A 27,672-nucleotide genomic window follows, 5' to 3' on the forward strand; every position below is an offset into this window, starting at 1 on the left:
CAATATTCTGAGCTGCAGTGCAAGTTCAGACACGTTCTTTAAACCACGAGAAGACATAGATAAGAGGACTAGTGGTTACGAAACCTGCTGACCATTCTGGAAGTCAATAGGCAGGATAACGTTCACTGGCGACAAAAATTTAGAGGACTTTAAAAAAATAAAATAAAAAAGCAACTTTATAGAAATTCTGTAAAGGAAAATTTGCAGGAACCTAATCTGAGTGGATAAAAAAAATGAGGCAAAGTTTCATCAGCAGATGGTTGTGTAGCTTGTGTCACCCAATAGCAGAAGAAAAAGCAGGTCAAATTTGCATCGGAGAAGGAAAAAGAAAACGCTGGCAAGCACGACTCTTTCAAGAAAAGCAAGGCTAGCTTAAGCAAGTCTCTGTCAAAGTCTTGCTAAAATTTGATCTGAGTTACTTTTTTACTTCCTCACCACTTCTTGAGGAAATTCTTACAAATCACTTCTATAATAAATCTCAATAGTCTAGTTTTAAGAAACAGGGCAACGTTTGAACAAATCCAAAATTGTGTTTTAACGAATCTGTGATCAGAGTAAAATATGTCCGACTGTTTCATATATTTCGCTCCAACGTCTCTTCCATTATAAAGTGCTCCTTTACAATGGAAACATCATTTCAATTTTTCCATTTCAAGAATAACTTCCCCACAAGCTTAAAACACACATCTTCATATTAAAATTACAGCAAAAGTCCCACGCCGCTTAAATTGTTCAGTTTTGTGAATAAGGAAGTTGCGCTCAATGTCCTCTTCAGAGGTTTTTGTGTCGTTTCCTCCAGTAGTTCTTAGTGCAGCGCCACCGCAGGTGAGGGGAGGAACGTTTCTTTTTCAAAGGGTTTGTTTTGTTGGACTCGGTGCAACGTACACCGGCTGAAAATGTCCCCGATCAATCCCAACGCTGCATGGTGCCCTGAATATATCTTTCAAATGTTACAAAAACTCTTATACTCCCCCCCTCCGCGCTCCGAAACTCAAACCAGACCAGTTTAAATTATTATTTTTTTTTGTTAAAATACAATCTAGTTTTATTGACATTTTATTGCCCCATGAAACACAAAAAATTAATATATGTATACAATGGAAGAAATGCACAAAATACAGCAGGATTGACGACCAAACTAAATTCACAGTACTTAATAGAATACAGTACATGATGATGAATAATAACAACCACTTCTCTGTTCTGGAGAGTTGGACAAAATATTTAAATATCATTCATAATTAAAAAGAAAGAACGTCGTAGAACAAATACAGCATACAGTACAGAGAAGCCAAAATGGCTTTTTTTTTTTTTTTACCAGTTTGCGTTTCTGCTTGTAACAACTAGCATGATTGATTGTCAAGCTTCGTTTTTCTAAACAGCAATCATTGAGATTTATCATGTTATGGGAATGTGTGGATGTGTATGAACTTATTGTACATAGTTACAGTATTTCTTTTTCTAAAGCTTATTTTGTTTTGAGGTCAGCTCATTTTTCCTATGGTTCGGCGTTTTAAATGAATCTTCAAAAAAAGAATCAAAAAAAGAAAAAAAAAAAAGATCCACGTAATCTTGTCATGAAACCGACAGATGTTCGGTAGATTACACACAGCGAATGTGTGTCTGATCTCGGCTGCTATTGCTTTTTAAATTGGGTTGCACGCTATTTAGAGTCCCTGCGCTAATAGAGGATTCTCCTAAGGCGAGGGGTAGGAAGAGGTCATGGGAGGAGGGTAGGGTCAGGGCCAAGGACACGACGAGACCGAAGATCATTAACAGCACTCAGCGCCGCAGGAGGAACAGAGGAATTGCATAGTGTAGCGGCATCGTGCTTCACATGTTTTCCTATCGAGTGTTGTTACCCTGTTTGAAGGTTCCTGAACCCCTTGATACCCCCTTCAACCCCCCCCCACACACACACACACATACACAACCCTCGATGTTGCTCTTGAAGCTCATTACAACGGGGGCCACGAGATGAGAGCTCTATTTTTTACAAACAAGGGGGTGAGAAACTGAAACTTAGCGACCCTAAGCTCCTTGAAAAGATTTGGCCAAGAAGGTGTTTAGAGTCCTTCGATACAACACAATCTAAACAGAAATAATCATTAATATCTATTCAAATTCTTGTTTTTTTTTGGTTTTTTTTTCAATAAGTCATAAAAAATAAGTATGCTATCGGGTACATCATAAGACTCGATGATGTTTGTGCGATGTTTGGAAAAAAAAAAATTAAATTAAAAAAGATTATGCTGTGTCATGTGGCGGTCCAGGGCAGCAGGAATGAGATTATAACGATGACGAGGGAGAGCGAGACGGGCAGCAGGAGCAGCAGCTTGACGGGGAGAGGCAGGGACGAGGGCCACAAGAAGGTCAGCTTGGAGCCCCGGGACCCGTCCGAACGACTCTTCTGCTTCTCCACGTTGGGCCCAGTGATGACGAGCGGCCTCACCTGCGAAACGCTCTCCTGAGGGATGAAAACAGGGCGAAGGACGGGGATCGTTATATTGCGTCTGGACGCACCTGCAGTTCCTCCTTCACTTAAAAACAGAAAAAAGCCTTTCGCTTTTTTATTTTTTTTAAAAATGTTTTTAGAGACCAAGAAATGAAAGAATCAAAGCAAGTTTGAAAAATGTCTTATAATATGATCGATAAAAGGAGTAAAATTAAGAATCATTCCAAGGATTTTGCTGTAGAACCAAAAACAACTCAGACTGTGGGTTTCATAGTAGAAGTCAGATCTTGTGAGTTGGTCCTGTTTGAGTTGTATTTATTTACACCATATGAAAAAAATTAATGTAGGATTAATTGGACAGCAAAAGGGGGTTAATAAATCCTTTTTTTTTTCATTTTACAGAATTTGAACCAGCTGAAGCTAAAACTAAACTACTTCAGGAGTTCTGAGTGAAACATGATTGTAGGCAAAGAATTTTTTTATCTTAAATGCAACATATTATATATATGTTTTTGTACAGCTTCGGCTCTAGTGGCCTTTTTTTTTGTCTGTGTACTGCAGTTAACAGTGGATTATTAAATTACTTGACATTTATGTCAATAAACTATTAGTCATGCTTAACATGACTAGTAATGTTTGCCCTACTTGCTACCATGCTATTGACTTTGCTTCAAACATTGGGATTTAAATGGAAATAAAACTATGACATACGTTTCAAATTTTATGAGCATAAGACGCCGCAAAGTCAAGTTGAGTGAACTGAAGCCGTTTTTCTCTCAGACAGAAATTTTATGTAATTATAGCAAAGACGTTGACTAATCATCTGATGACTTAAAATAGTAACAAGGCTGCTGTTTTGTTTTTGTTTTTTTTTTTTTATAAAATCAACATGCTATTTAAACTATTGATATAAAGCACATGTTTAGATTTTCTGGCTTTGATTTGAAGTGCTTCTGCCCTTTTCCCAAAACAAGTGCCTGGCATTTATTCGGTCTCATTATGACTGTTTGGCTGTGGAAACAAAAAACTCCTGTCAAATCCCACCTGCGCTGACCGGACAGTATGAACCGGTCAGCACAAATGGACTTTTTCACTATCCAAATGTCCGACTCAAAACAAAAGACTCAAAACAAAAGAAAAAACCACATAAAATATGTAAATGAGTGTTTTGGGTGAGAGCAAAGAAGAGAGATAACACAGATGCAAGTCAGGTTACAAATGCTAGGAGATTACATAATCAGTATGTCACTGGATCATAAATACCAATATAAATATGTTAAAAAATACATTTAAAATAAAGTATGATAAACAAACAAGCTCAGGTCAGAATGCTCAGCTAAACTATGAAAATGGTGAAATTCGCCTAGCTGTGCACTCTGTTAAATCAGACAGGAGCTCTGATGTGCTGATACGCTCAAATAACAGGACATTAAAATAAACACTGGAAAATTCTCCCTGTAGACTGAAAACAAGTCATCATTCAGTCCCCTAGTAGGACAATCACCAAAAACATGAGGCCAAACCAATACAGAAATGGTTCACCTAACACAAAATCAACTTTTTTCCACGACTATTTTATAAGGAGAGGAGAAGAGCAGACGGAAATCACAAGTGGGGTACTGCAAGGTTCAAACCTGGGACGCCTGCTATTTAATATCTACATCCTCCCACTAGCTCTGGTTGCGACAGGAAATAAGATTAGCTGCCATAACTACACAGATTGTACACAGCTGTACAGCACAGTATCACCAGGTGACTCTGATCCCAATCGAGCACTAAACTGATTCTTAGAACAGATTGACGTGTGGATGTGCCGCAACTTTCTCCAGCTGACTAGGAACAAAACTGAAGTTATTAGTGTTGGACCTAAAGAGGAACGATCAATGCACAGCTTCAGTGATTACAACTAGAAACAAGCGATCAGGCCCAAAATCTGTGTGTTGATGGACTCTCACTTGAGCCTTCCGAGCCACATAAAGACAGTCACAAAGTCGGCCTTCTGTCACCTGAAGAGCTTAAAGAACTCGTGTTGCAGCAAAATCTAGAGAAACTCATTGACGCTTTTCCCTGAATCAAAGTGTAAAACACTTTGCACTTGAGGAGAAGAGAGAAGACTCAGGCTTCTACATCATCCTGCGTTAAAGAATGGTTAATGAAATCAATCATCTAGATGATCGTCCCTCTACCTCCAGGATGGTCCTGCTGTGTGCTCTGTCGGGACTGAGCCGCAGGTTCCAGCGATGGCTTTTGTGGCTCCGCCCTCCGTCGTCCTCGCTCTCCGTGGTGTCCTGGCGCGCCACGCGAGGACGTTTGCGCCTGCGCGAGCTGATTCGCTGGAGGGAGCTGTGCTCCTGGATTCTGAACCAATCAGACTTGAGGTCAAAACATTATAAGGGAGAAAAAAAAAAAAAAGTACAAGCCAAGCAAAACATGGCAAAGAGATCCCCCGTAAAACCAACCTGCAGTCTGTGTCCTCTATGTCAGCATCTGCATCGCTCTCTCCCTGAGGGTCGGATAACGCGCACTCCTCCTGCGGCGCAAAGGAACATTAAAATACATTGCCTTCAAAATGCAAGTCGTTGTTCGATTAAGAAGAAAACAAGAAGACGGTGAATCACGGGCATTGGTTGTCACAAACAACCTGCGGTGATGGCATGTGTCCGACCGCATGTGCTCATGTGTGACTTTTCATTATGTCACGGTTGTTAATATGCATGAGCCAGCTGATGCCTCCTTCGGTAGCATGACCAATGAGCTCACCACTTATATAAATGTCATCCTATTTATATCCCGGCAGTATCGATCACCTCTGGAACAGTTGACTGAACACCTCAAAATGTTGACCGACTTCTGCATTGAACTGTCGTATGAAAGGGAAGGTTCTTAAAACCACGACTCTCCCATTTGGGGCCAGTTAAACCAAAAGTGATCGAGTAGTCAGAGGTGGTCTGAACTAACTTTGGAAGGCTTACTTATCGCTAAACTATGGCCCACTTAAGAATTGCTATTGTATGATTTATTTAGCCAAAGTTTCTAGATTTCTGTTTGGTGAAAAAATAAAGAAAATATATTGACAAGATGTGAAAAATTTCAAGGATCCTGAATACTTTTCCAAGGCAATGGAGATCTGACGTGTTGGGACCTTCAGCATAATATAGAAAGCTCAGTTTATAGGGTGCTTTAGCTAACTGATATCACGCAAACATATTTGCACACACACACACGCACACACACACACACACACACACAGACACACACACACACACACACACACACACACACACACACACACACACACACATATGCTATATATTACCTCAGTGCCATATCCCTCAGAGTACCTGGTTAACATGACTCTGTTTTTTCCACAGTGTTCACACAGCAGAGTACCCTGACAACAGAAAAGCAAGAAGACAGCCGAGAGTGACTGATCCTGAAAGACACTTTGAGGGAAAAAAGCACACACACATGCATATACACACACAACGCATATACACAAACAACGTGACGGCTGTCAGCTCTGAGCTGTTCCTGTAAAACATACAGTAGAAAAACAGGAGCAGCAACAGAGACGCGGAAGACGTCGGCGGGAGGCGAAAGGCACGCGTTTACATGCAGAGTAGCGCTCTGAGCGGCGCGGCGTTTTTGCTTCGCCGCGCGCGCCGCAGACACTTAAGCGGGAAGCCTGAGCACTCACCAGCGTAGGCGCGTGTGCTTCTGAATAAAGTGTACAGGGACCAGCCTCGCACAGGCACACTACATCTACCTCTTCACAACTCGCCCCCATCTGAGACAGAGACAAAGACAGAGAGGATGAACCGGTGACTCTTTGATGCCTCTCACCTCCTTTTACTGCCTGCCAGCGGCAGATTAGCAGAGCTGCATGAAGGAAGTTTCAAGATGTTGCCTCCCAAACTTTTTTTTTTTTTTTTTTTTTTTTTTTTTATTATGCATCTCCTAATGGCTCTGTGATGTAACCTTTTCCACCTACTTGTATTTTCAAGAACTGAAAACCGGGCGCTGATTAGACCGCCTCTGCCAGACGCTGCAAATCATGAATGCTTAAAAACCGGGGTAATTAAGCCGAGGAAATAATTAACATCACATCCACTTATCATACAAGACACTTCTTTGTCGATTACATAATAGTCAATTTTTTTTTTTTTTTTTTGAGACTGAGAATTGGATATTGACCTCACAAATTATTAAAATTTTAGTCAAGTACATTAGTTTGTGATTGCAGTGTTCAATAACGCAGGCATTTCAACAATATAAAGGAAGTTTTTGGGGGGTAGTAAACGCTGCATAAACATTTGATTTGGAGAATTTTGCTTAAAATTTTCAGCTAACCATTATTTTTGTCTGTCAACATTGAGCAACATTGGAAGGGTGATATGTTTACATGGGCTGTATTTAGGGGTGCGCCGATCAATTGCCCCGATTTCCTTATTTGTGGGGCAGGGTTCCGATATCTAAGCTGATATCAGATGATACTTCGATTTTATCCACTAAGCCTATCTACCTCAGTTTCTCAGTTTGACTGTGGATGCTGTTTGATTAGGTGTTAGTATTTTATTTTCGTGACACAAATGGTGTCCTCCGAGTTCACTTTTTGGTAGCTCTTCTTCTCCTGAATAAAAGTGGGGTTTATTCAGGAGATGGCTGTTGGGAGGAAGTTGCTGAAGCAAACCTGTCAATATTAGAAAATTGTTTTGTAATGAGAATTTTCTCACAAATGATTGTTTGTTCAAAATACAAAGCTTCAACATTAAATGACCTTTAATCATAGTTTTTTTTATTTAGCAAAATAAAATGCATGCAATTTGTCACCTGAACATTATAAATTACATTTTAAGTCACATGAAAGCTTGTTGGGTGTCTCAGCTTCTCAGATGTGATGTAACGTCAAAAATCTAGGTAATCCAAAAACAAGTTTTGTGCAAAAAATAAAAATTATAACAAAAAGAAAGGATTTAGAGCCTCACCTCACAGTCATTATCGGATGTCTCTCCAGAGGTAAACAGGCTGTGGGCGTCAGACTCCCTCCGCAGCATGACCTCTGACTGGGATCAGACACTTACATGGACCTACAGGGAGGGGAAGAGGAGGGATTATCATTTTCACTGACTTGACTTTGTCATGAAAATGATTTATGCTGACACTCTTTTATTTCATTTTATCTTTCTGAGTGCTCTACTTTTCTCTTCTTTTTTTTTAACAATGATTCACTGATGGATTGCAGAAAGCAGCATTGCAGTGGTGTCGAAGTGATGCTGTCTTTACGCAAACAGCGGGGTTTGTCATCACGGCACCTCTCTAACATCTGCTCGGCACCGTCCGCACACCCATTACGTAATAACCAACGAGCATCGGCGTTCTAGGCAGCCTGAGAACTTTTCCCATAAAGAAGAAGAAGAAAAAAAACGCGAACATAACAAGGGCTCTCTATTCATTAAAAACCGACACATTCCAACATATTATTTACTCAATAAGTACTCAGTGTTTCCGGCATTTCCCCCAACTGTGACATATAACAAAAATAAGAGCGGAGTGACCCATCTTACCCGATAAAGCATCGCAGGACAAACAGAACAAACCCATAAAAGGTCGGCGGAGCTGCGTTTCGATTAGAGAAGGAGCCGGCGCGCGCGGCAGCGCGTGGCATCGTGGCGCGGAGAAGCCGTGAGCTCGCGCTGGTCGCTCATGTTTGACATTGTGGCGAATCCTCTGCGTGATGTCAGCTAGGCGAGCGATGACAGGCAGGCGGGCGGGCGGGCAGGCGGGCGGCTACAGTCGCGGGGAGGCGCGCGCCTCACGCTCACACACAGGTGACGCACACCGAGCCGCCGCCGCGGGAGCGCGAGACCAGAGGTTGGTGCGACTTCCGTTCGGACGTGGCTTTCAAAATAAATTGGACCGGATGGAATTAGAACGAGCTGAAAACAGTGACACGTGGACGTTTCTTCCTTTTTACAGCTTATTGCTGTATCATGGCGTGTAATATGTGATAAATATCTCAAACTTGTCTCCAGCATTTATATATCGATATGTCGAGTTTAGTTTTAAAGACAGAATTCTGATGAATTTGTCTTTATTTCTGCATGGAGTAAATGAAACAATAAAAATCGTAAAAACAAACAAACAAACAAACAAACAAGTTTTATCAATGTTAAATCCACATTTTGAAATGTTTTTATTGTGAAATAATTCCTTTGATTTCTTGTGAGATATTTTCCTTTAATACTTCAAATTATGAAGATATTTTTTTAAATAAAGAAGGACACCATCTTTGTTTCTTCTTCAACAGCAGTCTTTTAAAAATCAAAATCTGCAATAAGATGCGACTCGAACAGATGCAGTACACATGCCGGATACTGAGATCAAAGCTGTTTTCGATCAACTTGTAATCGGTGTCATCTTGTCAGCGTTACCTTATGGATGTCACTTTATCAGGACAGTGAAAAAAAAAAACACTGGTATGTAAAAAGAGCTAAAATTTGTCAGATAAGAAGAAGACCTGGGATGGACGAGCCAGAACCCGTCTAGAGCCAGAACCCGTCCAGAGCCAGAACCCGTCCAGAGCCGGCCTACTGCTCCGTCTGGCTGAAGTCGTAGCAGAAGTTGTAGTTATTCCCACATGCTGTTATATGACATAGTTCTCGAACGATGTGTTCTGTCATATAAATATTGATTCCTATACTTTTTGAAGGACCAGGGGGAAAAAATCATTGTGGATCAAAGACAAGGATACTATAACCAATTATAGGAAAGGAAACCTAAAATAAAACATTTGGAGCAGCTGCTTGAAGTGCTCTGTTACTCCCCTCACTGTGGATCTGAATAAAATTGTGATTTTATCAAAAGGACCGAGTACGTTCAGTGCATGCAAAGAGGAAATTGCCAAAGAAATTGTTTACCTTGTGTTGTGAGACCAGATAGAATCAATTTTTAATCACGGGGTTTATGAGTTTGCAGAGTGTTTTACATAATTGCGTATGGAGCATTATGTGACTTTATGGGTGTGTTTAGAAAACTGTTCATAGACTGAGTGACGCTTGAATTGAGAGTGCATGTGGATCTAAGGGACTCAAGGTTTTTTTTGTTTCACCTTCCATTTCAAAAACTTGAAATGCTGCATTCCCTCTACCTTTGCTTTGCAAAACATCTTAAAAGTGGTTCTGTGAACCCTTAAATCATCTTTACCAAAGAAAGGCGCATACCAGCCGGACATGGAATTGCAGGTCACTGCTGCCGCATCTCATTGTTGCACTGAATACGTGCTTGCGAGGCAATGTGGTACACTGGTATGTTATTGTCTTTGAGGAAAATGAGACGTTTACTTGAAGTAAATGGTCGAAGCGTTGAGTAACGCGAACCCGTGGAGACACGTAAAGTTTTCGTGGCGGCAGAAATGGGGTCGTGATAAAAACAAAACGAGACCAGGCTTGAGTTTTAGAAAACTTCATTTAAACATGTTGCAAGAGCGTCCCACTTCAAGCTGACCTTTCAAATGACAAAATCAAAGTTCAGTTTTTTGTGACACTGACGTCTTAAAAACCCTCAAACATGCAGCAACGACATGCGATTTTTGTCTTGATCTTTATCTCGGTGCTTAGAGTCAACCTACAGTCGGTTTAGTAGCCATGTTGGGACCTGCAATAGAGAGGAAGAGGCGGGAGGGGAGTTGCAAACATTTATTTAAACACCCACTACCACAGAGAGACACACCGAGACACAGAGCATCCTCACACCCCAAAATTGCTTTTCTCCCCACAGAAAACGTGTCGCTTTCTGTCAGGGCGCCACATCGTCCCCACAACTCTGCAGCTGCACTTATCGGGTCTGGCAGCTGGAGCCTGGCCAGAACAAGTCTGCTGTTTATTTGTGAGCAAAAGCTGTCTATGGGAGGCTGGAGAAGTAAAACTTTAGACACTCCAGAGACAAGCAGTGAATATGTATATTTGGGAGCAGACTTTTAAAATGCAGTGCTGATAAATAAATGCCTAAACGATATTAAAGTCCTGCAAATGGAGCTCATTTTGACTGAATTCTCCCATGAGTCCTGCTGCCGCCAGCAGACAGCAGGGCTACTGAGTGAGATAAAGTGTAATTACGAGAGACCTAATGGCAGAGGGAGGGATCCTCATTAAGGTTGCATGTGGACCGTGCAAAAGACCCTTGGGGACAAACCAAATACTGTTTTAGAGACCGTTCTAGTATCTGGCAGTAGTCCTTAAGTTTTTTCACATTTTGCCTCATCAACTCAAAGTATTTTATTGACATATAATGCGCCTTGTGCAAATATTTTGCATAGCCAGCGTTGCGTCGATAGAAATGCAACTATCAGAGGTCACAAGCCGGTGATTCCTCGTACAAGTCCCAACCCTGGAAAATGCAGAGGGTTGTGTCAGGAAGGGGAATCCAACATAAAACCTGCACCAGATCAAATACGTGACTCACAAACATCAGTTCTGTACCGGATTGGTTGAGGACGGGGTCAATAATGCCCTCCAACGTCAGAGTTGTTGCTATTTACTGCAGTGAGACTCCATCTGATAGGCAAAATATACTATTTATGTGAGATTATGACATGTGGAATGTACTACTCATAATATTATGCACACTGACAATACATCGGAAGCCCTGTACTTTGATCTTTTGCACCAATAACTAGCTTCTCCCGCATGGTCTCATCTGACTAGGACTTGTTTGCAGTGTCCTTTACCTGGCTTTCTTTCAAAACAAGTAATGAGTACTGATATGACAATAGCACTGTACTCCTTTCAAGAGAATATTTGCTGCATATTAGGAGCAATTCTGCTCATAAAAAGTTCAGCGACCTACTTAAAAAAGAACTTGTGTAAGAACAATATGTCTTCATAAAACTGACAAAGGAAATTGCTTGAAAGCAAGATGTGCTCTTCTATGTGTGTGTGTCAACTGAAAAGGACGGAAGTAACAGATCTGAAGAAGGAGATAAAGAGCCTTGTATATACACCACGATACCAACAACAAACAGGAGATTCGGCCTCGATAAGGAAATGAAGGAAAAGGGCGCAGCTCAAATAAACCATAACCGATGCGCCAGTGCATCCCTCGCTCTCCAACCGAAACGCTCGCCAGCCGTTGCTTCTGGACACACGCGGGGAGATGAAAGTCAGGGGGCATTTCTGCGGAGGCATTTCTGAACGAGCAGCAGGGAAAGGCATTCCGTGAATTTTCTCATCAGAGTCGGAATCAGGACTTAAACACAGCCCATCAAGGCTCACAAGAATTCTCTGAGGTTGCAGAGCTCTGCTGCAAAAGAACAACAGCGGACGTTTAGATCAGACGCTTCCAATCCGAGGGAACAAACACGACACCCGAGGCAATTACAGGTTACGGTGGAGTGAGGATCGGCCAGAGGTGGCTCAGAAATTGGGATTCTGGGCGTGGGAGCTATGCGCTCCTGTGGTGGACAAGTGAGGCAGAGCATCCACAGATGTTCAGATGGAGATTTAGGGTCTGTGAAGTGGAGGCTGACTGCGCAGTGAGAAGAGTTGGAAAAGCAAGGAGCTCTTTTTCTATGAGGAATGAAGGGCACAGAAGACAAGGCCTGGTAGATCCCCAACGAGACTTTCGTTTGTTTTCAGGATGAAGAAGAGGTATGCCTTTTGGAGTCAGCTGAGGAAAAAATAAGTTCTTTGAGTTCCTTTTTTTTTAACACATTCACTACTTAAAGATACCAATGAAGGAATCGGATCAAATCAAAGACCTGACCTATGATTTTGACCAATCCTGGGACTCAATCATTAAACCGGCCGCGTGCCTTTGCCTCAACACCTTGGATTTCTCTGACCTCTTTGATGAAGATGACAGCGAAGAGGAAGAGCGGCTCCTTACATCACCACCAAGTCAACACCTGTCCGTGGCACCTCCTCCGCCGCCTCTTCCTCCACCTCCTCCTCCACCTCTTCCTCCACCTCCCGCTTTACCTTCACCGTCTAAAGGTGCAGGGATTAAGAGCCACACCCTGAAGCTTCACTGGAGGGAACTCCAGAACCTCAGCCCGCTTCCCCGGATGACGCGCTTTGGGAAGCAGACTATATGGGCCGTGCTGGAGCCAGTGCAGTTGGACACGAACCGTCTGGAGTATTTGTTTGAGTCTAAAGCCACCAGCACCAGTTTTATGGTGGTTTCTGGGCGGCAGGTGAGAATGATAAAACCCTTGAAAGCAGGACTACTGTAATGACTTCTGTCTGTTTCTAAGTGTTTTATGAAAAGACAAAATGCAAAGTGTATTATTGTCAACCAAGCATAGCGATCTGCTTATGTCAGTCCCTACAGCTGATTCAGTAAGTCCCTATGTGTGTAGAGGGTTGGATGTTGCAATAGCTGAATTTCCATTACAAAGGTGCACAAAAAACTTGTGGCCGTTCCACTAATGTCAAAAACACACAATTTCTCATTTCCATTACAGCAGCAGTATGCAACAATTACAAATATTATGTTTCTTCCATATTTGTTCAAACTGTCACCATGTAGTGAGTTTCATATGAGACAGACGATCTATAAAAAGATTGGGTGACTTGTGATTTCTGAAGTCAGTTGGTCAATAAAAATGGTTCATCACCAGGTACATTTTATCTCCAATGTTCAGATTTCCTGCGTTTTTTTTTTTTTTTTGTCTTCTTTGAATTTAGGTCAAAACGTTGCTGTTGTTGTTTTGGGAAAAATTAGTTCAAATCTATGGAAGCCCATTCATTCCATTTTGATGAAGACAATAAATAAATGTGCATCTCACAGTTTAGGTATCTCATTACCAGAGTGGGTGAAAGTCATAATTATTAGTTAGTTTTTCATTCTTATGAGAACTTATAAGAATAGTCATGTCATACTTACTGGAGTCAAGTTGTTGTGTTTTTTTTTTTAAATTGTGGCAGAAGTTGATATCCATATCCTTTGAAGGATTTATATGATTTATAAAATGATGCAAGCATCTAAATATGTGTCTAATTATAAATTATAAGGGAACAAAATCTAAAACGTACTGCATCATAATAATAGTGCGTTTCCCTTCAACAGAAGCAGTCGTCTATTTCAGTGCTGGGCATGAAGCGCAGTAACATCATAACCATCGCCCTGAGCAGCCTTCCTCCACCTCGCCTCCTCCCTCCTGCTATCTACAGCATGGACAGCAGCGTGCTGGACAGAGAGGACATTCAGGTACGCCCGCCCTGTATCTCTGACCTTGGGACTCGTGCTCCGACAGGGCGTTTGAACTGTTTTCACGTTTCCTCGACAACAGCGACTTGAAGCTCTGACCCCGACAGAGGAGGAGCTTCGTCTGATCGGCGAAGCCAAGGCCCAGAACCCCGACGCTCCCCTGGCCCAGGCTGAGCTGTGCCTGCTCACTCTGGGGGAGATACCTCACCTGAGTACGAGGCTTCAGCTCTGGGCCTTCGCTCTGGACTACGACTCCTTAGAGAAGGTAGACGGAAACAACCATGCCTGTGATGACTGTCACTTTGATCTGATCTCAGAATGGCATGAAAATGTCCAAAGCCTAAAAAAAAAAAAACACAGAACCTTCTGGCTCATCAACAGTACCGTTAAAAACCATATGTCCCATTGAGTTATTTTCACATTTGAACCACAAAATTCAATGCATTTTAGACATGGACTAGCTAAAAAACAACAACACAAAACAAATTGTTGCTAATTGCAAATAGATCTTATTTGACATTGGAAATGCTGATGCTTTGCCTTCTTTTTAGATTTTGTCTCTAAAAACAACTTGCTTGCAAATTAGTGACCAACAAGTTTCTAACTCTAAACCAGGTGTGTCAAACTCCTTTTCGTTTTGGGCCAAATCAAGATCATGAAGGCTTTCAAAGGGCCGGTTGTGCCAGAATGTGTTGATAAAACCTGTTCACAAACTGTTAATATGTCAATAAATTCTTAAAATTACATAATATTACTGAACATGTTTTCAGTCCCTTCAGGGACTAATAATAAATGTGACTTTTTATTTACTTGCTGTATAAATCATGGACTATAATCATACTTCAACTAAATTCTCAAGAAACTGGAGCGATTGATTGACATAAATTGACAGTAAACAGATAAAAACTGCATTGATATGATTGAAACTTAGTGTTTAGTCTAGATTGTGGTGGAGGGCCACATAAAAAGCTACAGCAGGCCGGATTTGGCCCCCGGGCCTTGAGTTTGACACATGTGCTCTAAACCAACAAGAAACTAATTTGCTGACTTGTTAGAAAGCTGCTAATGGCAACTAGCTAAATATTACAGCAACATGTTCTGGTCAGATGGTTTCCTCTGACCGGAACATCTTGCCACACTACGTTGTGTAGGTCTATATAAAATCCTTGACTGTAACAACTAATGAGTTCTTCTGCAAGGCACAGTGTGTTTTTTAGTGCCCTCTATATGTGTGTGCATCCATTTCGTAGGAAATCGCTGAGCCTCTGTTCCACCTAAAGCTGGCCATGGAACAGCTGGCCGGCAGCCAGACCTTCAGGTGCATCCTAGCGACCGTGTTGGCCATCGGCAACTTTCTCAACGGCTGTAAGGTGAGGGAGCGCGATGGTGAGTTTCACTTTTCATTTCTACCTCATTTGGTTCATGCGCGACAAGAGATTTCATCTCCCCCAAGGCCCGTGGCTTTGAGCTGAGCTACCTTGGAAAGCTGTCCCAGGTGCGAGACACGCACACGCGCCAGCCGCTGCTGCACCACGTCTGCGTGCTCCTGCTGCAGCTCTACCCACAATCCTCTGACCTCCACTCTGACATCACCGCCGTCACTAAAGCCGGCAAGGTGCGCCCCGTGGGAAATAACTACAAAACAAGCAACGGAAGGCAAAAAAAGTCCCATTTGGTTCTCAAAGGTTTCCCTCATCTCTACAGTGTGACTACACTCTAGTCCAGTCCAACTTTGTGCAGCTGGAGGCCATGTGCAAAGCATCATGGGAGCAGTTGAAGGTTCTGGAAAAGGCTGAGGAAAAGAAGAAAGGAGGAAAGGGAGATAAGCGGAAAGGGAAAGACGTGGAGATGTTCGCTCCAGAGGGTTCGCTTCGTCACAAACTGCCCAAGATCTTGAAAGAGTGCGAGCAGCGGCTGAAGGTCCTGAGAGCCGTCCACCGCCGGGTCATCAACAGGCACGCTGCACACGTCTCCCGCGCACCAAACTCTGATCGTCGTTGCCCGTGATTTAGAACTTACCGTTTTCCATCTTTCCTTCTTCAAGGTTCCACTCGTTCCTCATGTTCCTGGGTTACTCCCGAGCCATGGTGCGCGACACCAGAGCGGAGGACTTCTGCAGGACCATCAGCAACTTCTCGCTGGAGTACAGGTCTATGAGGCAGGCCGTCCTCATGCAGAGGGAGCGGGAGAGGGAGCGGCAAAAGATCGGCGGTGAAAGCCTGGGGCCCAGCACGCCTGTGGGGAGGAGGAAAGGTCAGCAAACTCCAGCGTCACAGGTTGGTGTTTCAAACACTCCCAAACCAAACCGTTCCGACATATTTACCTGTTAAAATGACAATTTGTCAGAAAGGACCATGTGAAATGCGTATAGTCTCTCTTCTAGAAGAGGTGAATGAACTGCTTTTGATCCGCCATGCAGGAAAGCGATGAGCAAAGCCGCCTGGAGGAAGTGCTGAGAACGCCGGAGTCCGTTCCAAGGAAGGATGGGACTTTACCACGAAACCGCCGACGGGTGGCTGACATCAAAGGTATTTCACACGTTCTTGTTTTATCCTTACTCTGATCAGTTTTTCTGCTTAATTTAACGCGAGTTTACTATACGATTCGTTGACTTGAGTGCCCATTTGTTTCTATTTCAGATTCGCTTTCAAGAAAACTGAAGGCATGACCTTGCTGACGTTCCCTTTTAGTCACTGGAGAAAGTTATTTATGACGTTACACTGAACTGTTGATCTCTGATATTCCCATATATTACAGCCGGTGCATTTTGCGTCAGAGCTTTTATGGGAAACTTAGCTTCGAGTGTGAATTCTGTCACTTTTGTCACCTGCATGCGTCAAACTATTGCGCTTGTTGTTTTAATAAGCAGCTAAATCTGTGTGAGTGCGACCACAAACGCCAAATGATTGCATTTTCTTTTGCTTTTTCTTTTTTTGGGAAAAAAAAAATTTTATGAAGAAAACTGATGCTAATAGTTTAGATTTCAATTTGCTAAAGCAACAGCTAAAGCTAGATGTTTACATTGTGTGACAGTAAAAAAAATTGCATTTGTATGATATTCTAATTCGCATTTAGTGGTCATAAATTGCTGTTGTTTGTAATAAACTGATTTATTTTAAAAAATATGCATATTAACATATGTGTGTTTAGAGAAAATAAATAAAATGATTTACCAAAGGAACAATGCTTGTGTTGAATCTGAGCTTTAAAGGATGAATAAAACTTAAAAATGAGAATGCCCAACTGTTTTCTAAATAATAAAAGGCTAATATTTAAATTTTATAGTGTGTAGCAAGTGCAGTCACCTGTAAAGGTAAAAACAAAAAACAAAAAAAACAACACAATTTTATGGTAGAAATGAGCAAATCTTTATATGCAAACTCTTTTACGCTTCAAAAAGTGTAAAAATAAATAAATTCACATTTTGTAACCATTGCCAAGTTTAATTTTGTTATTTTGTGAAAACATAAATTATTAGTCAGTTTTTACGAATCTAAATTTTGAGATGAATCACTACAAGAATGAATGCTAGTTTGTTTCTAACTCAAAATAGACAAAAAGTACAATCTCTGGCCTTCGTGTTGAGTTTTAGTCTTAAACATTCCTCACCTTAATCGTCTTTTGTTTACGTTTTTCGGGCTTAAACTTTCTCACGCCGTCATTTGCGTCCAGCGACAGCGGTTGGCAGACGTCTCTGTTGACCGACACGTCCGTCGAGTGTCGCGACCAATCCGAGAGGGACTTTCACCGGAAAGGGTGGGGCGGAGGGCGGTCGAGAGGTCCAATCGGAAGCCAGGAATACGAAGAGGGGGCGGGGCCAGCTCTGCTCACAATGTGTGTGCGGAGTCGACGCCATTTCGTGTCAGCCGGTGTCGAGGTGCTTCCTACACAGTAAGCGGACGACCCAGCTCCCGAGTAAAACAAGCGTTCAGTTGTTCTCATTTTTAGTGTTAAGGTCCTGGTGAGTATTTTTAAACAAGAGGTTTTTTGCGCTTTTTTTTCATTTTTTTCCTGAATTTTGAAGCGTCTCTGGGATATTTTTTTAAGTGTTATTTTTTATTTTTTTTTGAATTGCTATTTTTTTCTGGCTGGTTTTCCCGAGGCTGTGTTGACTGGCTGGCTGACTGTTATGGCGTACATTTTGTGACGGCAGTAACAAAACTGGTTTGCTGTTAATGTTCACCTCGGTGTCTTTGCTCTTGTGGGTTTTTTTCTATTTTAAACCTCCATTTTTCAGGCGTGTTGTGTTCTCTTGTCGTGTATCCTGACTGTTGGCTCGTTTTCATGCAGAGAAATGTGGAGGATTGTCCCCAACTGTTTTTTTTTTATTGTTTTTTAAACCGGCTTACTCAAATCTCTGGAATAATCATTTTTATGTTGCTTTTTCATCAGCCAGAAAAAAAAAGGTTTACATTTCTTGAAAATTGGTGTTTTTTTTTTTTTTCAATTTTCTTTTGTAGTGATTGCTGAGGCTTTTATGTTTTCCTGCAGAGGAATGATGTCATTTTTCAGGCATTTTTCAAGGACATTTGCACAATCAACAAGTTTGGAGTTCTCTTTGCATAGGCGCCACGTATTCTTTTTTCCTTTTTGGCAATATTGGTATATTTAATAAAGCGATTTTTTTGTTTGTTTTTTTCCCCGAAAAGTACTATTACAAGAGAGGCGTTGAAGGGAGCTTTTGTGGAGGATAATTGCAATTACCCAGTTTGTTTTTGAGCATGTGACAATAAAGTTATTTCTATTTCGAGGTGTGCAGATGTTATGACCCTAGAGCTCTATCAGGATCGAAATGGCTATCTGTGTGAGTGTGACCAGAAACGCCAAATGATTGCATTTTCTTGTGCTTTTTCATATTTATGTAAAGTTTCACCAGCAACAGAGGCACTCTGTGTGTTTTTCCTGTTTTTCACCCTATATTTTTATTATAATTACTATTTGAATGACAGAGTGTTTGATTTTAGTCCATAACAATATTGATTAGAGACAATGGATTTAAAAAAAAAAGAATATATTAATTGGTTTGTAGTTATTCCAATGGATTATATAAGTGGAATATATCATCCCTTGTCACAAATACATAAACATGAGTTATTCCTTATATTAAACTTGACATTATTGAAAGGGGTTCAAGAAGATTTCATCCACAGAACCAGCCGCTCCATTAAGTATTTTGGAGGGATTCACTAATATATAAATTCAAGACGCTGTTAATATTAGCGTAATAGCCGACAACCAACCTGTACAGCTCGCCAGTGTGTCCCATAAAACAAAGCTGATTAAATGCAGTGTTTTGAGAGCACAGTATTTTGATGACCATTAATCTCATAATTAATGAAAATATTTTAACTATAAAAATACTCGAGCCATGCTTTATAAGTACTAAATGTTGCTAGTTGGTGTGAAATGGAGGTGAGGAATGCAACGGCTCATGAATTGGCCAACCGACCCACAGGACCTTTACATTAAATGGCTTTTTATGGTATGAAATGGTAGCACCGCTTGAATTAAGGACTATGCCACAATAAACAACACTAGTTTTAAAATATGTGTTTGTATTTAACAGTGACCGACTCCTGGTATAGAGTTGGTATGCAATACATACCAACTGCAATACATGGAAACTGTTTGGGTCCTTTGCCCTTGGTTTGACCTACCTTCCTGATAAACACTGTACTCTCATCACCTGTTTGGTATAGAAACTTTATATTTCTGTGATATATACCAGGAGTGACTAACTCCTGGTATGTATTGCATATTGCTGGTATGTATAACATACATACCAGCAATATGCAATATTGCTTTTGGCCGTTTCATACCCAACTTTTTCAGGAACCAACAGAAGTTGTCTGTCATGGGCCTTTTCCTACCACCTTCAATTTATGCCCACTGAACCTTTTGAATATTTTGAATTCCACTTAACAAGCCATGATTTACAGTCATTTGCTGAAATCTTCCAATAGTCTTATTGTTTTTTGGGGGGGTATGAAGAAGATGTCTATACGGAGTTACTGTTACCCCGTTTCCACTGAGTGGCGCAGCACTGGTCAGTGCAGTTCTCTACCCCACCATGTCGTCCGGTGTAGTCGAGCAATTCCTCTGCCAGTCGAACTCTCACTGTTCAGTCGAGGCGAAACCCAAACGCTCAACATTGCGTCATACTAGTGTGACGACAAACGTGGCGCAGCAGTATGCCTCATGCTTGATGCCACCGGTGACAATCAATGGACTGTGCTGTCCAACCATATCTTATCACTTTCCTATGGACCTACAACTGAAATGCTGGCCCAAGAAGGGTGTGTCATAGAGGTCTGTTGAAATCACTTTTACAAAACAGTGTGAGGAACTGCACTGACCCATACCACACCGTATCCCTCTGACGGGAAGTCATCTGTACTCAATGGCTGCTCAAGCCACGGACCATGAGCCATGCTAGCTGCAGCAGCTTGCACAGTTGAAGCACTAACTCTATATTCATACATACCACAGACACAGAAAACTGAGTTCTTATACGGATGTCCAAGTTTCAGATAGTGGAATAATAAACGGCAGTTAAATACTTTCTTTTATTACTGGCCATACTCTCCATTTATTGTGTAATTTGGTCATTTTAGAGCTAAAATATGGGCCACAAAGTAGATGAAAGATTAATGCAATGATGCCACATAATATTCCTCATGGTGATATAATTCCACTATACTACCTATTGGTATACTGATGTTTTTTCAGGCAACGTTCTATAAAGTTATCACCAGTGATAGGTTGCCAGTGGTAGAAAATCCTCCGAAAGCATCAGGGTCGACCGATTCAGCCGGCAGCGTTTCTGTGGCTTTGCAACAAAGCAGCTTAGCAATCTCTTGATCAATAATTAGAGATGAACCGATCCGACATTGATATCTTAATTGGGCCCCATATTGAAAAAAATTGAGTATTAGAGACAATGTGGCTGATCCATACGGGCAAATCTATTCAGTATAATTTCTATGCTTTGTACTTTGAGCAATGTTTACTAAATCTCAGATATTTGTACCGATATCTTAAATGAGAAAAGTGCTTTGGCGCTTCCCGACAAATAATACCACATTGCTGGTACTTGTGTTTGATTGCAACAGTTTGGATTCAATTGCTCTTAAGCTGTACTTCCTTTTCTTCCAGACACACATTGCAGAAAAACTGACCAAACAATTATTTTCACAATCTATTCGAGCAACGACTCCCGATCTGGATCAGTCCAAACCAAGACTGCCCTACTCCATGAACTGCATAAAAATCGATGGGGTTTGGAAAATAAACCAGAGGAAAGTGAATGTGTGCAAATCCCGCAGATCCCTGCTTGAACCCCTAATTCTAATTTCTAAGTCTTGACTCCTGTCAGAATTAGAAACACCGCAGCTTCTGGTCGCTCTGTCCGGCTGCCAGCTTACAGAGTGCCAGATTATGCAGGGCGAGAGCACAGCACTAAGCCTTGGCCAGACAGTCTGCAGCTAACATGTAATCCCTCTACTGCTGCTGCTGCTGCTACTTCTGGGTCACACTGAGGCCCAGCTGGCTGCACTTCTTGCTTTTGACAAGCGATATCTGCCTCTTTCAAGATGAAATAAAGTTTCTGTCAGCAGAAAAAACAAAACAAAAACGCAGCTTGATCACTCGCCTGCAAATTCAGTCAAAGGAACGATTAAATCTACAAAGACAACAGCATTATAGGCACCATAAAGCATAGAATGGATCTGGATGTTGTGTTTTTTTTTTTCCGTTTGCTTGTTGTTGTTTCTTTTTTTACTGCTGCCTCCATCTATTTCATAATTAAAATGCGCACCCCCACCCCACCCGCAGTCTTACATAACTTTGCGACAACAAACTCAAAGCTCTTTACTCTTGCTAAAGCCGAGGCCTCAGTGCTATCAGTGAAGCGCTGCGGAGTCTGGAGCAGCAAAGGAGAGTCTCAGAACCATGCAGCTCTGTCATGCAGACAAGCACGGCAGTATGAGGCTGCGTTGTTTACGCACCGCAAACCTCAACAGGCTATATATACGCATACATATCGAAAGTTTCAACACGGCTGCAGCTTCACGTTTTGTCACTGTATTCTGTTGGGATTTTTCTGCGACAGAGCAGCACTTTGGCAGCAGATGTTTGTGAAGTGGAAGAAAAGATATATCTGAAAAATCTCAGAAAAAATGCAGCCGCGGTTGCTTTTGGGTGATGTGTCTAATCTGTTTGAAGGTACAGAGACAGAAATTTCTTCTTTATTAAGCAGCTGACTGGGCTTTGACTGGGTCATGCTAACACATTAAAAACTCTTTGACCTAAACGAGTATTTTGTTTTTGTGGCTGGTTGCTTAGGGTTTAGGGCAACTTCCTTTGAATGATGGTTGTCTTTTTGCCAGTCTTCTTTCAGAAAGGCCAGATGTAAGGAGTGAATAACTAATAATTATAGTCTTTAACCAACCAAAAGAACATACAAGCATGCTTTCATTCATCTTTGTATTCATTCTGAGATGAACTTGTAAATAGGAGGACTCTAATTTTGCTCTTAACGATTCACAGATGTAAAAATTTGGGTTAATATCGACGTCCGATATCACTGTTTCTTCAAAGGCCGATGACTGGCATTTCCTCTATACATGCTTCCCAAGCCTTTTGGCACCATTAAAAAAAAATGCATACACCACTCACATTATTACTTTGGTTAAATGCCCCACGGTTCTGCAACTCGTCACGTCCGTATCGTTCTCACATTGTCGCACAAAAACCACAGGGCCGATCTCCTGCTTTCCCCCTCGTGAAACATACACACAAATGCCTACAAGATGGAAATAATCACTGGTTATTGAAATCGGTTCGGTTTCACTCGTGGGGCAAACGTGTTAAAAATCGTTCGACAGTAGGGATGCATCGGCTGCAGGGGTCTGGAAGATTGCTGATCTTTAAAAAGGCTAACCTGACTTCTTTTTCTTTCTTTTTTTTTTTTTTGTCGAAAACTTGCCGAATATAGCAACAAAGTTGCTAAGTTGGCAACAGGAGAGTGGCTATCGTTCACCACGCATGACTAACTTGCTAACATGACTGGCGAGGGGGTTTATCATTCTGTCCTCTTATGGCAGAGCAAAAGGCAACAGTGTCTGGTTGCCAGACCTTTGCAGAGGTAAATACAATCGATGGACGAGATTGGTTTCTCATGTAAGTATCGTCCGAGCGCCGATTTATCGGTTTACGCCGATGTTGATGCAGAATGCATTGTGCATCCCTACGCCCTGTGAGTTGGTCGGACTCCCAGGGCGTGATGATGTTGGCTACACACCAAATATCTATAATAATTTTGACTACTGGTGACTGTATTGTTTGTAAGCAATCCCTATTTTCCCCTTACACTTCCCTTCTTCTCCACCAACACAATGTTTGTGATGATGATGCTATATGATGATTTAGTCTATACTCTAAAAACCCCTATGCAATACATTCATTTCAATCTGACAAAGACGAAAAACTTAAAGTCAACTCTATGGTGTTGCATGGTAGTCATTTAGCTCTGGCCTATTTCTTCTTTTAGTGGTTTTCAAAATAAATTTAAACAAATATTCATAGTACAAATCTAAAATTTTGCACCCATTAAGTATTTATTAGTAGTTAGGCTTGTATATTCAAATGAATTTATTTAATTCACAATTTTCTTTTTTTTTCCCCCTTTCACCTTGATTTAGCCAAAGACATGAGAAAGTGCAGTGGATATTTCCCGTCAGTCACTCAGGACTCTCTTCTCTCCGACAGACAGAAAGGCAGGCAGGCAGCCGTCCACCGAGCCGATAAAGACACAATGGAGTGAGTGTTGCTTTCAGGCCCCGGCCCTCTTCTGCTGTCCATTTTACAGATCCCTGCTTTTGTTGTGGTAGAGCATGAACACACCGTTTGGGATGTGAGAATATGTTTCCTGCGTGGGAGCCGTCTTATTTTGGCACTTTAGAATTATTGAGCACATTTTTACACACTGAAACTTCGTGGCCAAGTTTTGAACTAGTATTAGAAGTTTGATGTTTATCAGCTGGCTGTTAGCTAAGCTTGGTTTTCATATTTATTCAGCTCACCACAAGGGGGAGATCTTTTACCCTTAGGGGTTCTAATGTGCAAATGACAGATTTGATCAACAACAGTCTGCCTTTTATCTGCCTCTCCCAGCTGGTCGCCGTCCTCCACCTCCAGCTCCATGGCGAGCAGCAACGTGACCAACAAGAACGACCCCCGCTCCCTGAACTCCCGAGTCTTCATCGGCAACCTCAACACCTTGCTGGTCACCAAGGCCGACGTGGAGGCCATCTTCTCCAAGTACGGCAAGATCGTGGGCTGCTCCATCCACAAGGGTTACGCCTTCGTGCAGTACTCCAACGAGAGGAACGCCAGGGCCGCCGTGTCTGGGGAGGACGGCCGGATGATCGTCGGGCAGGTGTTAGGTAAGGGCGACTGACCATCAACTCTAGTTGGCAAGAGTTGGTATATTTTACGTCAGAACACCTAAATCAATTGCTTAATCATGTTTTATTAATCTCTGTGGAGACTTGATAATTTTCCATCCATCTTATCCAGGTGTGTTAAACTTATAAAAGACAGAAAACATGGAAGACAAGAACCTTTGACTGACATTGAGAGGTTTTTCCAAAGGCTGCTTTATTTCTTGTAAAAAATAAAGATGATGCAAAAAAAACAAAAAAACTACTGAAATACTTAAATCACAAGGAACCAAATAAAATGTTAAATTTTAACCAGGTAGATGGAGCTTAGATGTTCTCCCAGTGAATATGTGGATCTTCTCTGGGTACTCCCTTACATTAGGTCACTTGGTTCATCTAAATTGCCCGTAGCTATGAGCGTGTGCGTGTACTGTCCTTTGACAAATTGACCGCCTGTCCTACTTCTAACATTGACACGGCTGGAACTCAAAGGACGTCAGTGACAGTTTTAAACAAGGCCAATGTGACTCACTACCTCAGACTTGCAGATACATGTCTTAGCCTCAGTTGCCAGATGCATATAGAAGCAAATAGCAATTTTTCACTTTCTTTGTGTCGTGCCACGGGCTAATCAAGAAGATTAAAATAGAAGTTAGTAATATTGTTATACACTTGTGATCAAATTCACATTTGGATTGTAAAAAAGAAAAAAAACACTCTTTCCTCAAAACTTCAGTGTTCTCCTTCCCGCAGACATCAACCTGGCAGGCGAGCCAAAGCCTCGCCGATCGAAGACGGTGAAACGATCAGCGGGAGACATGTACAGGTTTGCATCCCTGCCACTCAGTTTCCCTAGTAACAACACAGCAATGTATGATTACATCTGAAATGTTTAATTTAAGGGGTGTGAATTGTGCTGCTGTTTTCTTCTCTGCAGTTCATCTTTTGAATTGGATTATGATTTCCAAAGAGATTACTATGACAGGTAACACGTTTATTTTTGCTATCGAGGACTAAATGTTCACGTTTATATCTACCCCGTCTTCAACCATTTGCTGTCCAAAAGTAGTACTTTTTTTCCATCTTTACCCTAAACTTAATAAAGTACTGTTCAATTGGTTGAATGAGAACGTCGAAGCTTATTTGATGCAACATCGTCTTCCATGACCTTCAGAATGTACCCCTACCAGTCTCGGGCGCCTCCTCCTGCCCCGCCTCCTCTGACGCGTGCCGCGGTCCCGTCCAAGCGCCTCAGGGTGAGTCTGAACAGCGGGGGAAGCCGAAGGAGCAAGACCGCCTTCTCCACGATCTCCTCCAAGAGCAGCCAGAGGACCTCCCGCACAAGTAGGTCCTAACAGATACACAAAGTGGTCAGAGTTTCTACCTGGGAGCAGCCTGGTTCTCCATTTGAACCAGATTTTCTGACCATCAGTAGAAAAGCTCGATGGTGTAAGGTAATGCAGTGCCAAAGTAGACTTTGGCCAATGTCACGTGACTACAACTGCAGAAGTCATTTCCCTTTACCTACATTTGATCGCTAGCCTTAAATGTTGATTGTTTGGAAACCTGAAATCCTGCCACACATTTCTTAAAAGTGTCCAAAACCCCAATGGCACCCTGATATTTCCTCAAATGCCGAACTGAACTTGGGGTTTATACCGATCAGCGATTGTCTTAAATGCCCCAAGATTGCACAGGACGGTCATTTTGGGAGACTTTAATGTGTATCCACACACATATCAATTGTTGTTTTTCCCACAGTGAGGACGGACGATTTACAGACCATCAAGAGAGAGCTGACGCAGATTAAGCACAAGGTGGACTACCTGCTGGACAGCTTGGAGCACATGGAGAAGGACCACAGTAAGAAGTCGGGTAGGCCTGCAGGTTCATGTTACTGATAAACTGACGGCATCAACCTTCCCAGAAATGTCATTTGTTTGACCAAAAACCATAAGGTGTCCCATGCACAGTTCACTGCTAGCTTATATTTCTGAGTTTTTGAACTCTGTTCTGTTTTTCTTCCTGTGAATCCCACTTGAATGCAGGGGTGGCTTGATGATATGTGGTAGTTTTTAATGAAGTGAATGAAGAATCTTCAAGTCTTCTCATAGTTTCTCAATCAGATTTAGGTCTAAAGTTTTACTAGACCGTTCTAAGACATGAACATGCATTGCTCACAATAACTCTGGCTGTACGTGTAGTGTGACTTTCCTGTTGGAAGGCGCATCTCCTCTCTAGTGTCAAGTCTTCTTTCAGGACTCCTCTGTATATATTTCCTCCCCCTGACCAAGCTTGCTTAGACTGAAGAAAGTCATCCACCTTCTTTTGGATCCATTTTTGTCCTTTTCACACAGAGATTAAAAGCTCCAAGCCAGAACCCGGCGAGGTGTCTCCGCTCCACTCATCTACTTCCAGCAAGAAGGAGGGCGCCCTGAAGAGAGCCAGAGGGAGCCAGGAGGTGAACGACTCGGAGGAGGACGGAGATCTGCTGGAGGACGAGGTGAACGCAAGCAGCAGAAGCAGCTCTTCCACGGCATTTTTATAGCTCCGTTTTCCTTGAAAAACCCTCCTTTAAAAACCCTCCCCGCGGCCAAACAAAAAACTTTGTAATAACGCCAGTTCTCTTCTTCTTCTCCTTCTCCTCTGTTGCGTTGCACTCTATCTCTTTTTTTTCTGCTTCTCTTTGCAGATGAAAAGCAGAGGGCGAGACGAGGATGACGACGAACAGGAGGAGGGGGAGGACGACGGCGACAGCACCAACGGAGACGAGTCCTGAACGGGCCACGGAGAGGACACACACACACACACACACACACACACACACACACACACACACACACAGCACCTGAACCCGAACGTGTGTTAACCTTTCTCCACACCACAGTTACCTGCTCGTTTCTGCCAAAGTGGTAGAATGTTTCGCACAGCTTTGACTTCCTACAGATTAGAAGTGAATTCCTCTTTTTATTTCTTCTTCTTTTTTTACTATGTTTCATGTGTTTCCTCTGAACGGCCCTCTGCTGCTAGTAGACAAGTGACTTTCTCCCTGACCCAATCTACCGGCACTGTGCTGTTCTGTGCGACTTCTTCATCGCTGAGAGATTTTAAGATTTACTGCACAACAAAAAGAACTGATCACTAGTTTTTTTCTTTTTTTTCTCCACCTAAAATATGTTTTCTTGTTCTGTTTTCCTGGTTCTGTTTTGTTAGTTGATTATTTTAACGTTGTTTTTTTTTTTTTTTTTTTTTTGAGGGTTGACTTGAACAAAATGATCTAAAATTGCTGCAGCCATACTGCTAAATCCTTCAAAAATGAAAAAAAACCAAAACAAAACAACCCCAAACTGCCAATCCTGCTGCAACGCTGCATCCCAACCAGCAGGTGGCAGCGTGCGCCAACTACAAGAGGATGATGACCTGTTTGTGTTCCTCAGACAATCACTCCCCATTTCTCGCAAATTCCATTGGTTTAAAATGTTTTTTAACCGGAGCCGACCTCGGTTCAACTCTGTCAGCCTCCATGTTCCTTCTTGACTTCACAGGCAAATAAACGTGTTGAAGTTTTAA

General features: G+C 42.0%; 3 protein-coding genes across 7 annotated transcripts; 2 read left to right on the forward strand and 1 right to left on the reverse strand.

Annotated features, from left to right (window-relative positions):
- Positions 1–1,017: 1,017 nt before the first annotated feature.
- si:ch211-63p21.1 (uncharacterized) lies at positions 1,018–8,243 on the reverse strand. Of its 2 annotated transcripts, XM_055058705.1 has the most exons (7): positions 8,020–8,241; positions 7,441–7,542; positions 6,153–6,242; positions 5,772–5,846; positions 4,915–4,985; positions 4,642–4,813; positions 1,018–2,467 (listed from the first exon to the last, which is right to left on the reverse strand). In XM_055058705.1, exons 2-7 carry the CDS (start codon positions 7,507–7,509, stop codon positions 2,258–2,260), a joined length of 687 nt encoding a protein of 228 aa, XP_054914680.1. In that variant the 5' UTR covers positions 7,510–7,542; positions 8,020–8,241; the 3' UTR covers positions 1,018–2,257. The 2 variants fall into 2 exon arrangements, with proteins under 2 accessions (XP_054914680.1, XP_054914681.1); XM_055058706.1 differs by lacking the exon at positions 6,153–6,242 and having other exon boundaries at positions 8,020–8,243.
- A 3,325-nt stretch (positions 8,244–11,568) lies between these two features.
- Positions 11,569–16,833, forward strand: si:ch211-63p21.2 (FH1/FH2 domain-containing protein 1). Its single transcript, XM_055058649.1, has 9 exons — positions 11,569–12,644; positions 13,520–13,660; positions 13,743–13,925; positions 14,911–15,030; positions 15,114–15,275; positions 15,365–15,615; positions 15,705–15,936; positions 16,080–16,188; positions 16,300–16,833. Exons 1-9 carry the CDS (start codon positions 12,183–12,185, stop codon positions 16,326–16,328), a joined length of 1,689 nt encoding a protein of 562 aa, XP_054914624.1. The 5' UTR covers positions 11,569–12,182; the 3' UTR covers positions 16,329–16,833.
- A 644-nt stretch (positions 16,834–17,477) lies between these two features.
- On the forward strand, positions 17,478–27,672 carry hnrnpc (heterogeneous nuclear ribonucleoprotein C). 4 transcript variants are annotated; one of them, XM_055058646.1, is made up of 9 exons: positions 17,478–17,621; positions 23,362–23,479; positions 23,834–24,105; positions 24,856–24,928; positions 25,040–25,087; positions 25,277–25,446; positions 25,864–25,965; positions 26,460–26,605; positions 26,795–27,672. In XM_055058646.1, exons 2-9 carry the CDS (start codon positions 23,370–23,372, stop codon positions 26,879–26,881), a joined length of 1,008 nt encoding a protein of 335 aa, XP_054914621.1. In that variant the 5' UTR covers positions 17,478–17,621; positions 23,362–23,369; the 3' UTR covers positions 26,882–27,672. The 4 variants fall into 4 exon arrangements, with proteins under 4 accessions (XP_054914621.1, XP_054914620.1, XP_054914623.1 ...); XM_055058645.1 differs by having other exon boundaries at positions 17,482–17,621; positions 25,864–25,977; XM_055058648.1 differs by having other exon boundaries at positions 17,485–17,621; positions 23,429–23,479; positions 25,864–25,977.

Source organism: Poeciliopsis prolifica, unplaced genomic scaffold (genome assembly GCF_027474105.1).
Source record: "Poeciliopsis prolifica strain line A6 unplaced genomic scaffold, Auburn_PproV2 SCAFFOLD051, whole genome shotgun sequence".
Classification (NCBI taxonomy): domain Eukaryota; kingdom Metazoa; phylum Chordata; class Actinopteri; order Cyprinodontiformes; family Poeciliidae; genus Poeciliopsis; species Poeciliopsis prolifica.

Excerpts from the sequence above, each read along its gene's own strand:
- si:ch211-63p21.1 (XM_055058705.1), bottom strand. The coding sequence starts at position 7,509 with ATGCTGCGGAGGGAGTCTGACGCCCACAGCCTGTTTACCTCTGGAGAG. Across the intron at positions 6,243-7,440 it reads CATCCGATAATGACTGTGAG|ATGGGGGCGAGTTGTGAAGA; the intron begins GTGAGGCTCTAA and ends TCTCTGTCTCAG. Across the intron at positions 4,986-5,771 it reads CTGAGGGATATGGCACTGAG|GAGGAGTGCGCGTTATCCGA; the intron begins GTAATATATAGC and ends TTTGCGCCGCAG.
- si:ch211-63p21.2 (XM_055058649.1), top strand. The coding sequence starts at position 12,183 with ATGAAGGAATCGGATCAAATCAAAGACCTGACCTATGATTTTGACCAA. Across the intron at positions 15,276-15,364 it reads CCGTCACTAAAGCCGGCAAG|TGTGACTACACTCTAGTCCA; the intron begins GTGCGCCCCGTG and ends TCATCTCTACAG. Across the intron at positions 15,937-16,079 it reads AGCAAACTCCAGCGTCACAG|GAAAGCGATGAGCAAAGCCG; the intron begins GTTGGTGTTTCA and ends TCCGCCATGCAG.
- hnrnpc (XM_055058645.1), top strand. The coding sequence starts at position 23,370 with ATGAGAAAGTGCAGTGGATATTTCCCGTCAGTCACTCAGGACTCTCTT. Across the intron at positions 23,480-23,833 it reads GCCGATAAAGACACAATGGA|CTGGTCGCCGTCCTCCACCT; the intron begins GTGAGTGTTGCT and ends TGCCTCTCCCAG. Across the intron at positions 24,106-24,855 it reads GATCGTCGGGCAGGTGTTAG|ACATCAACCTGGCAGGCGAG; the intron begins GTAAGGGCGACT and ends TCCTTCCCGCAG.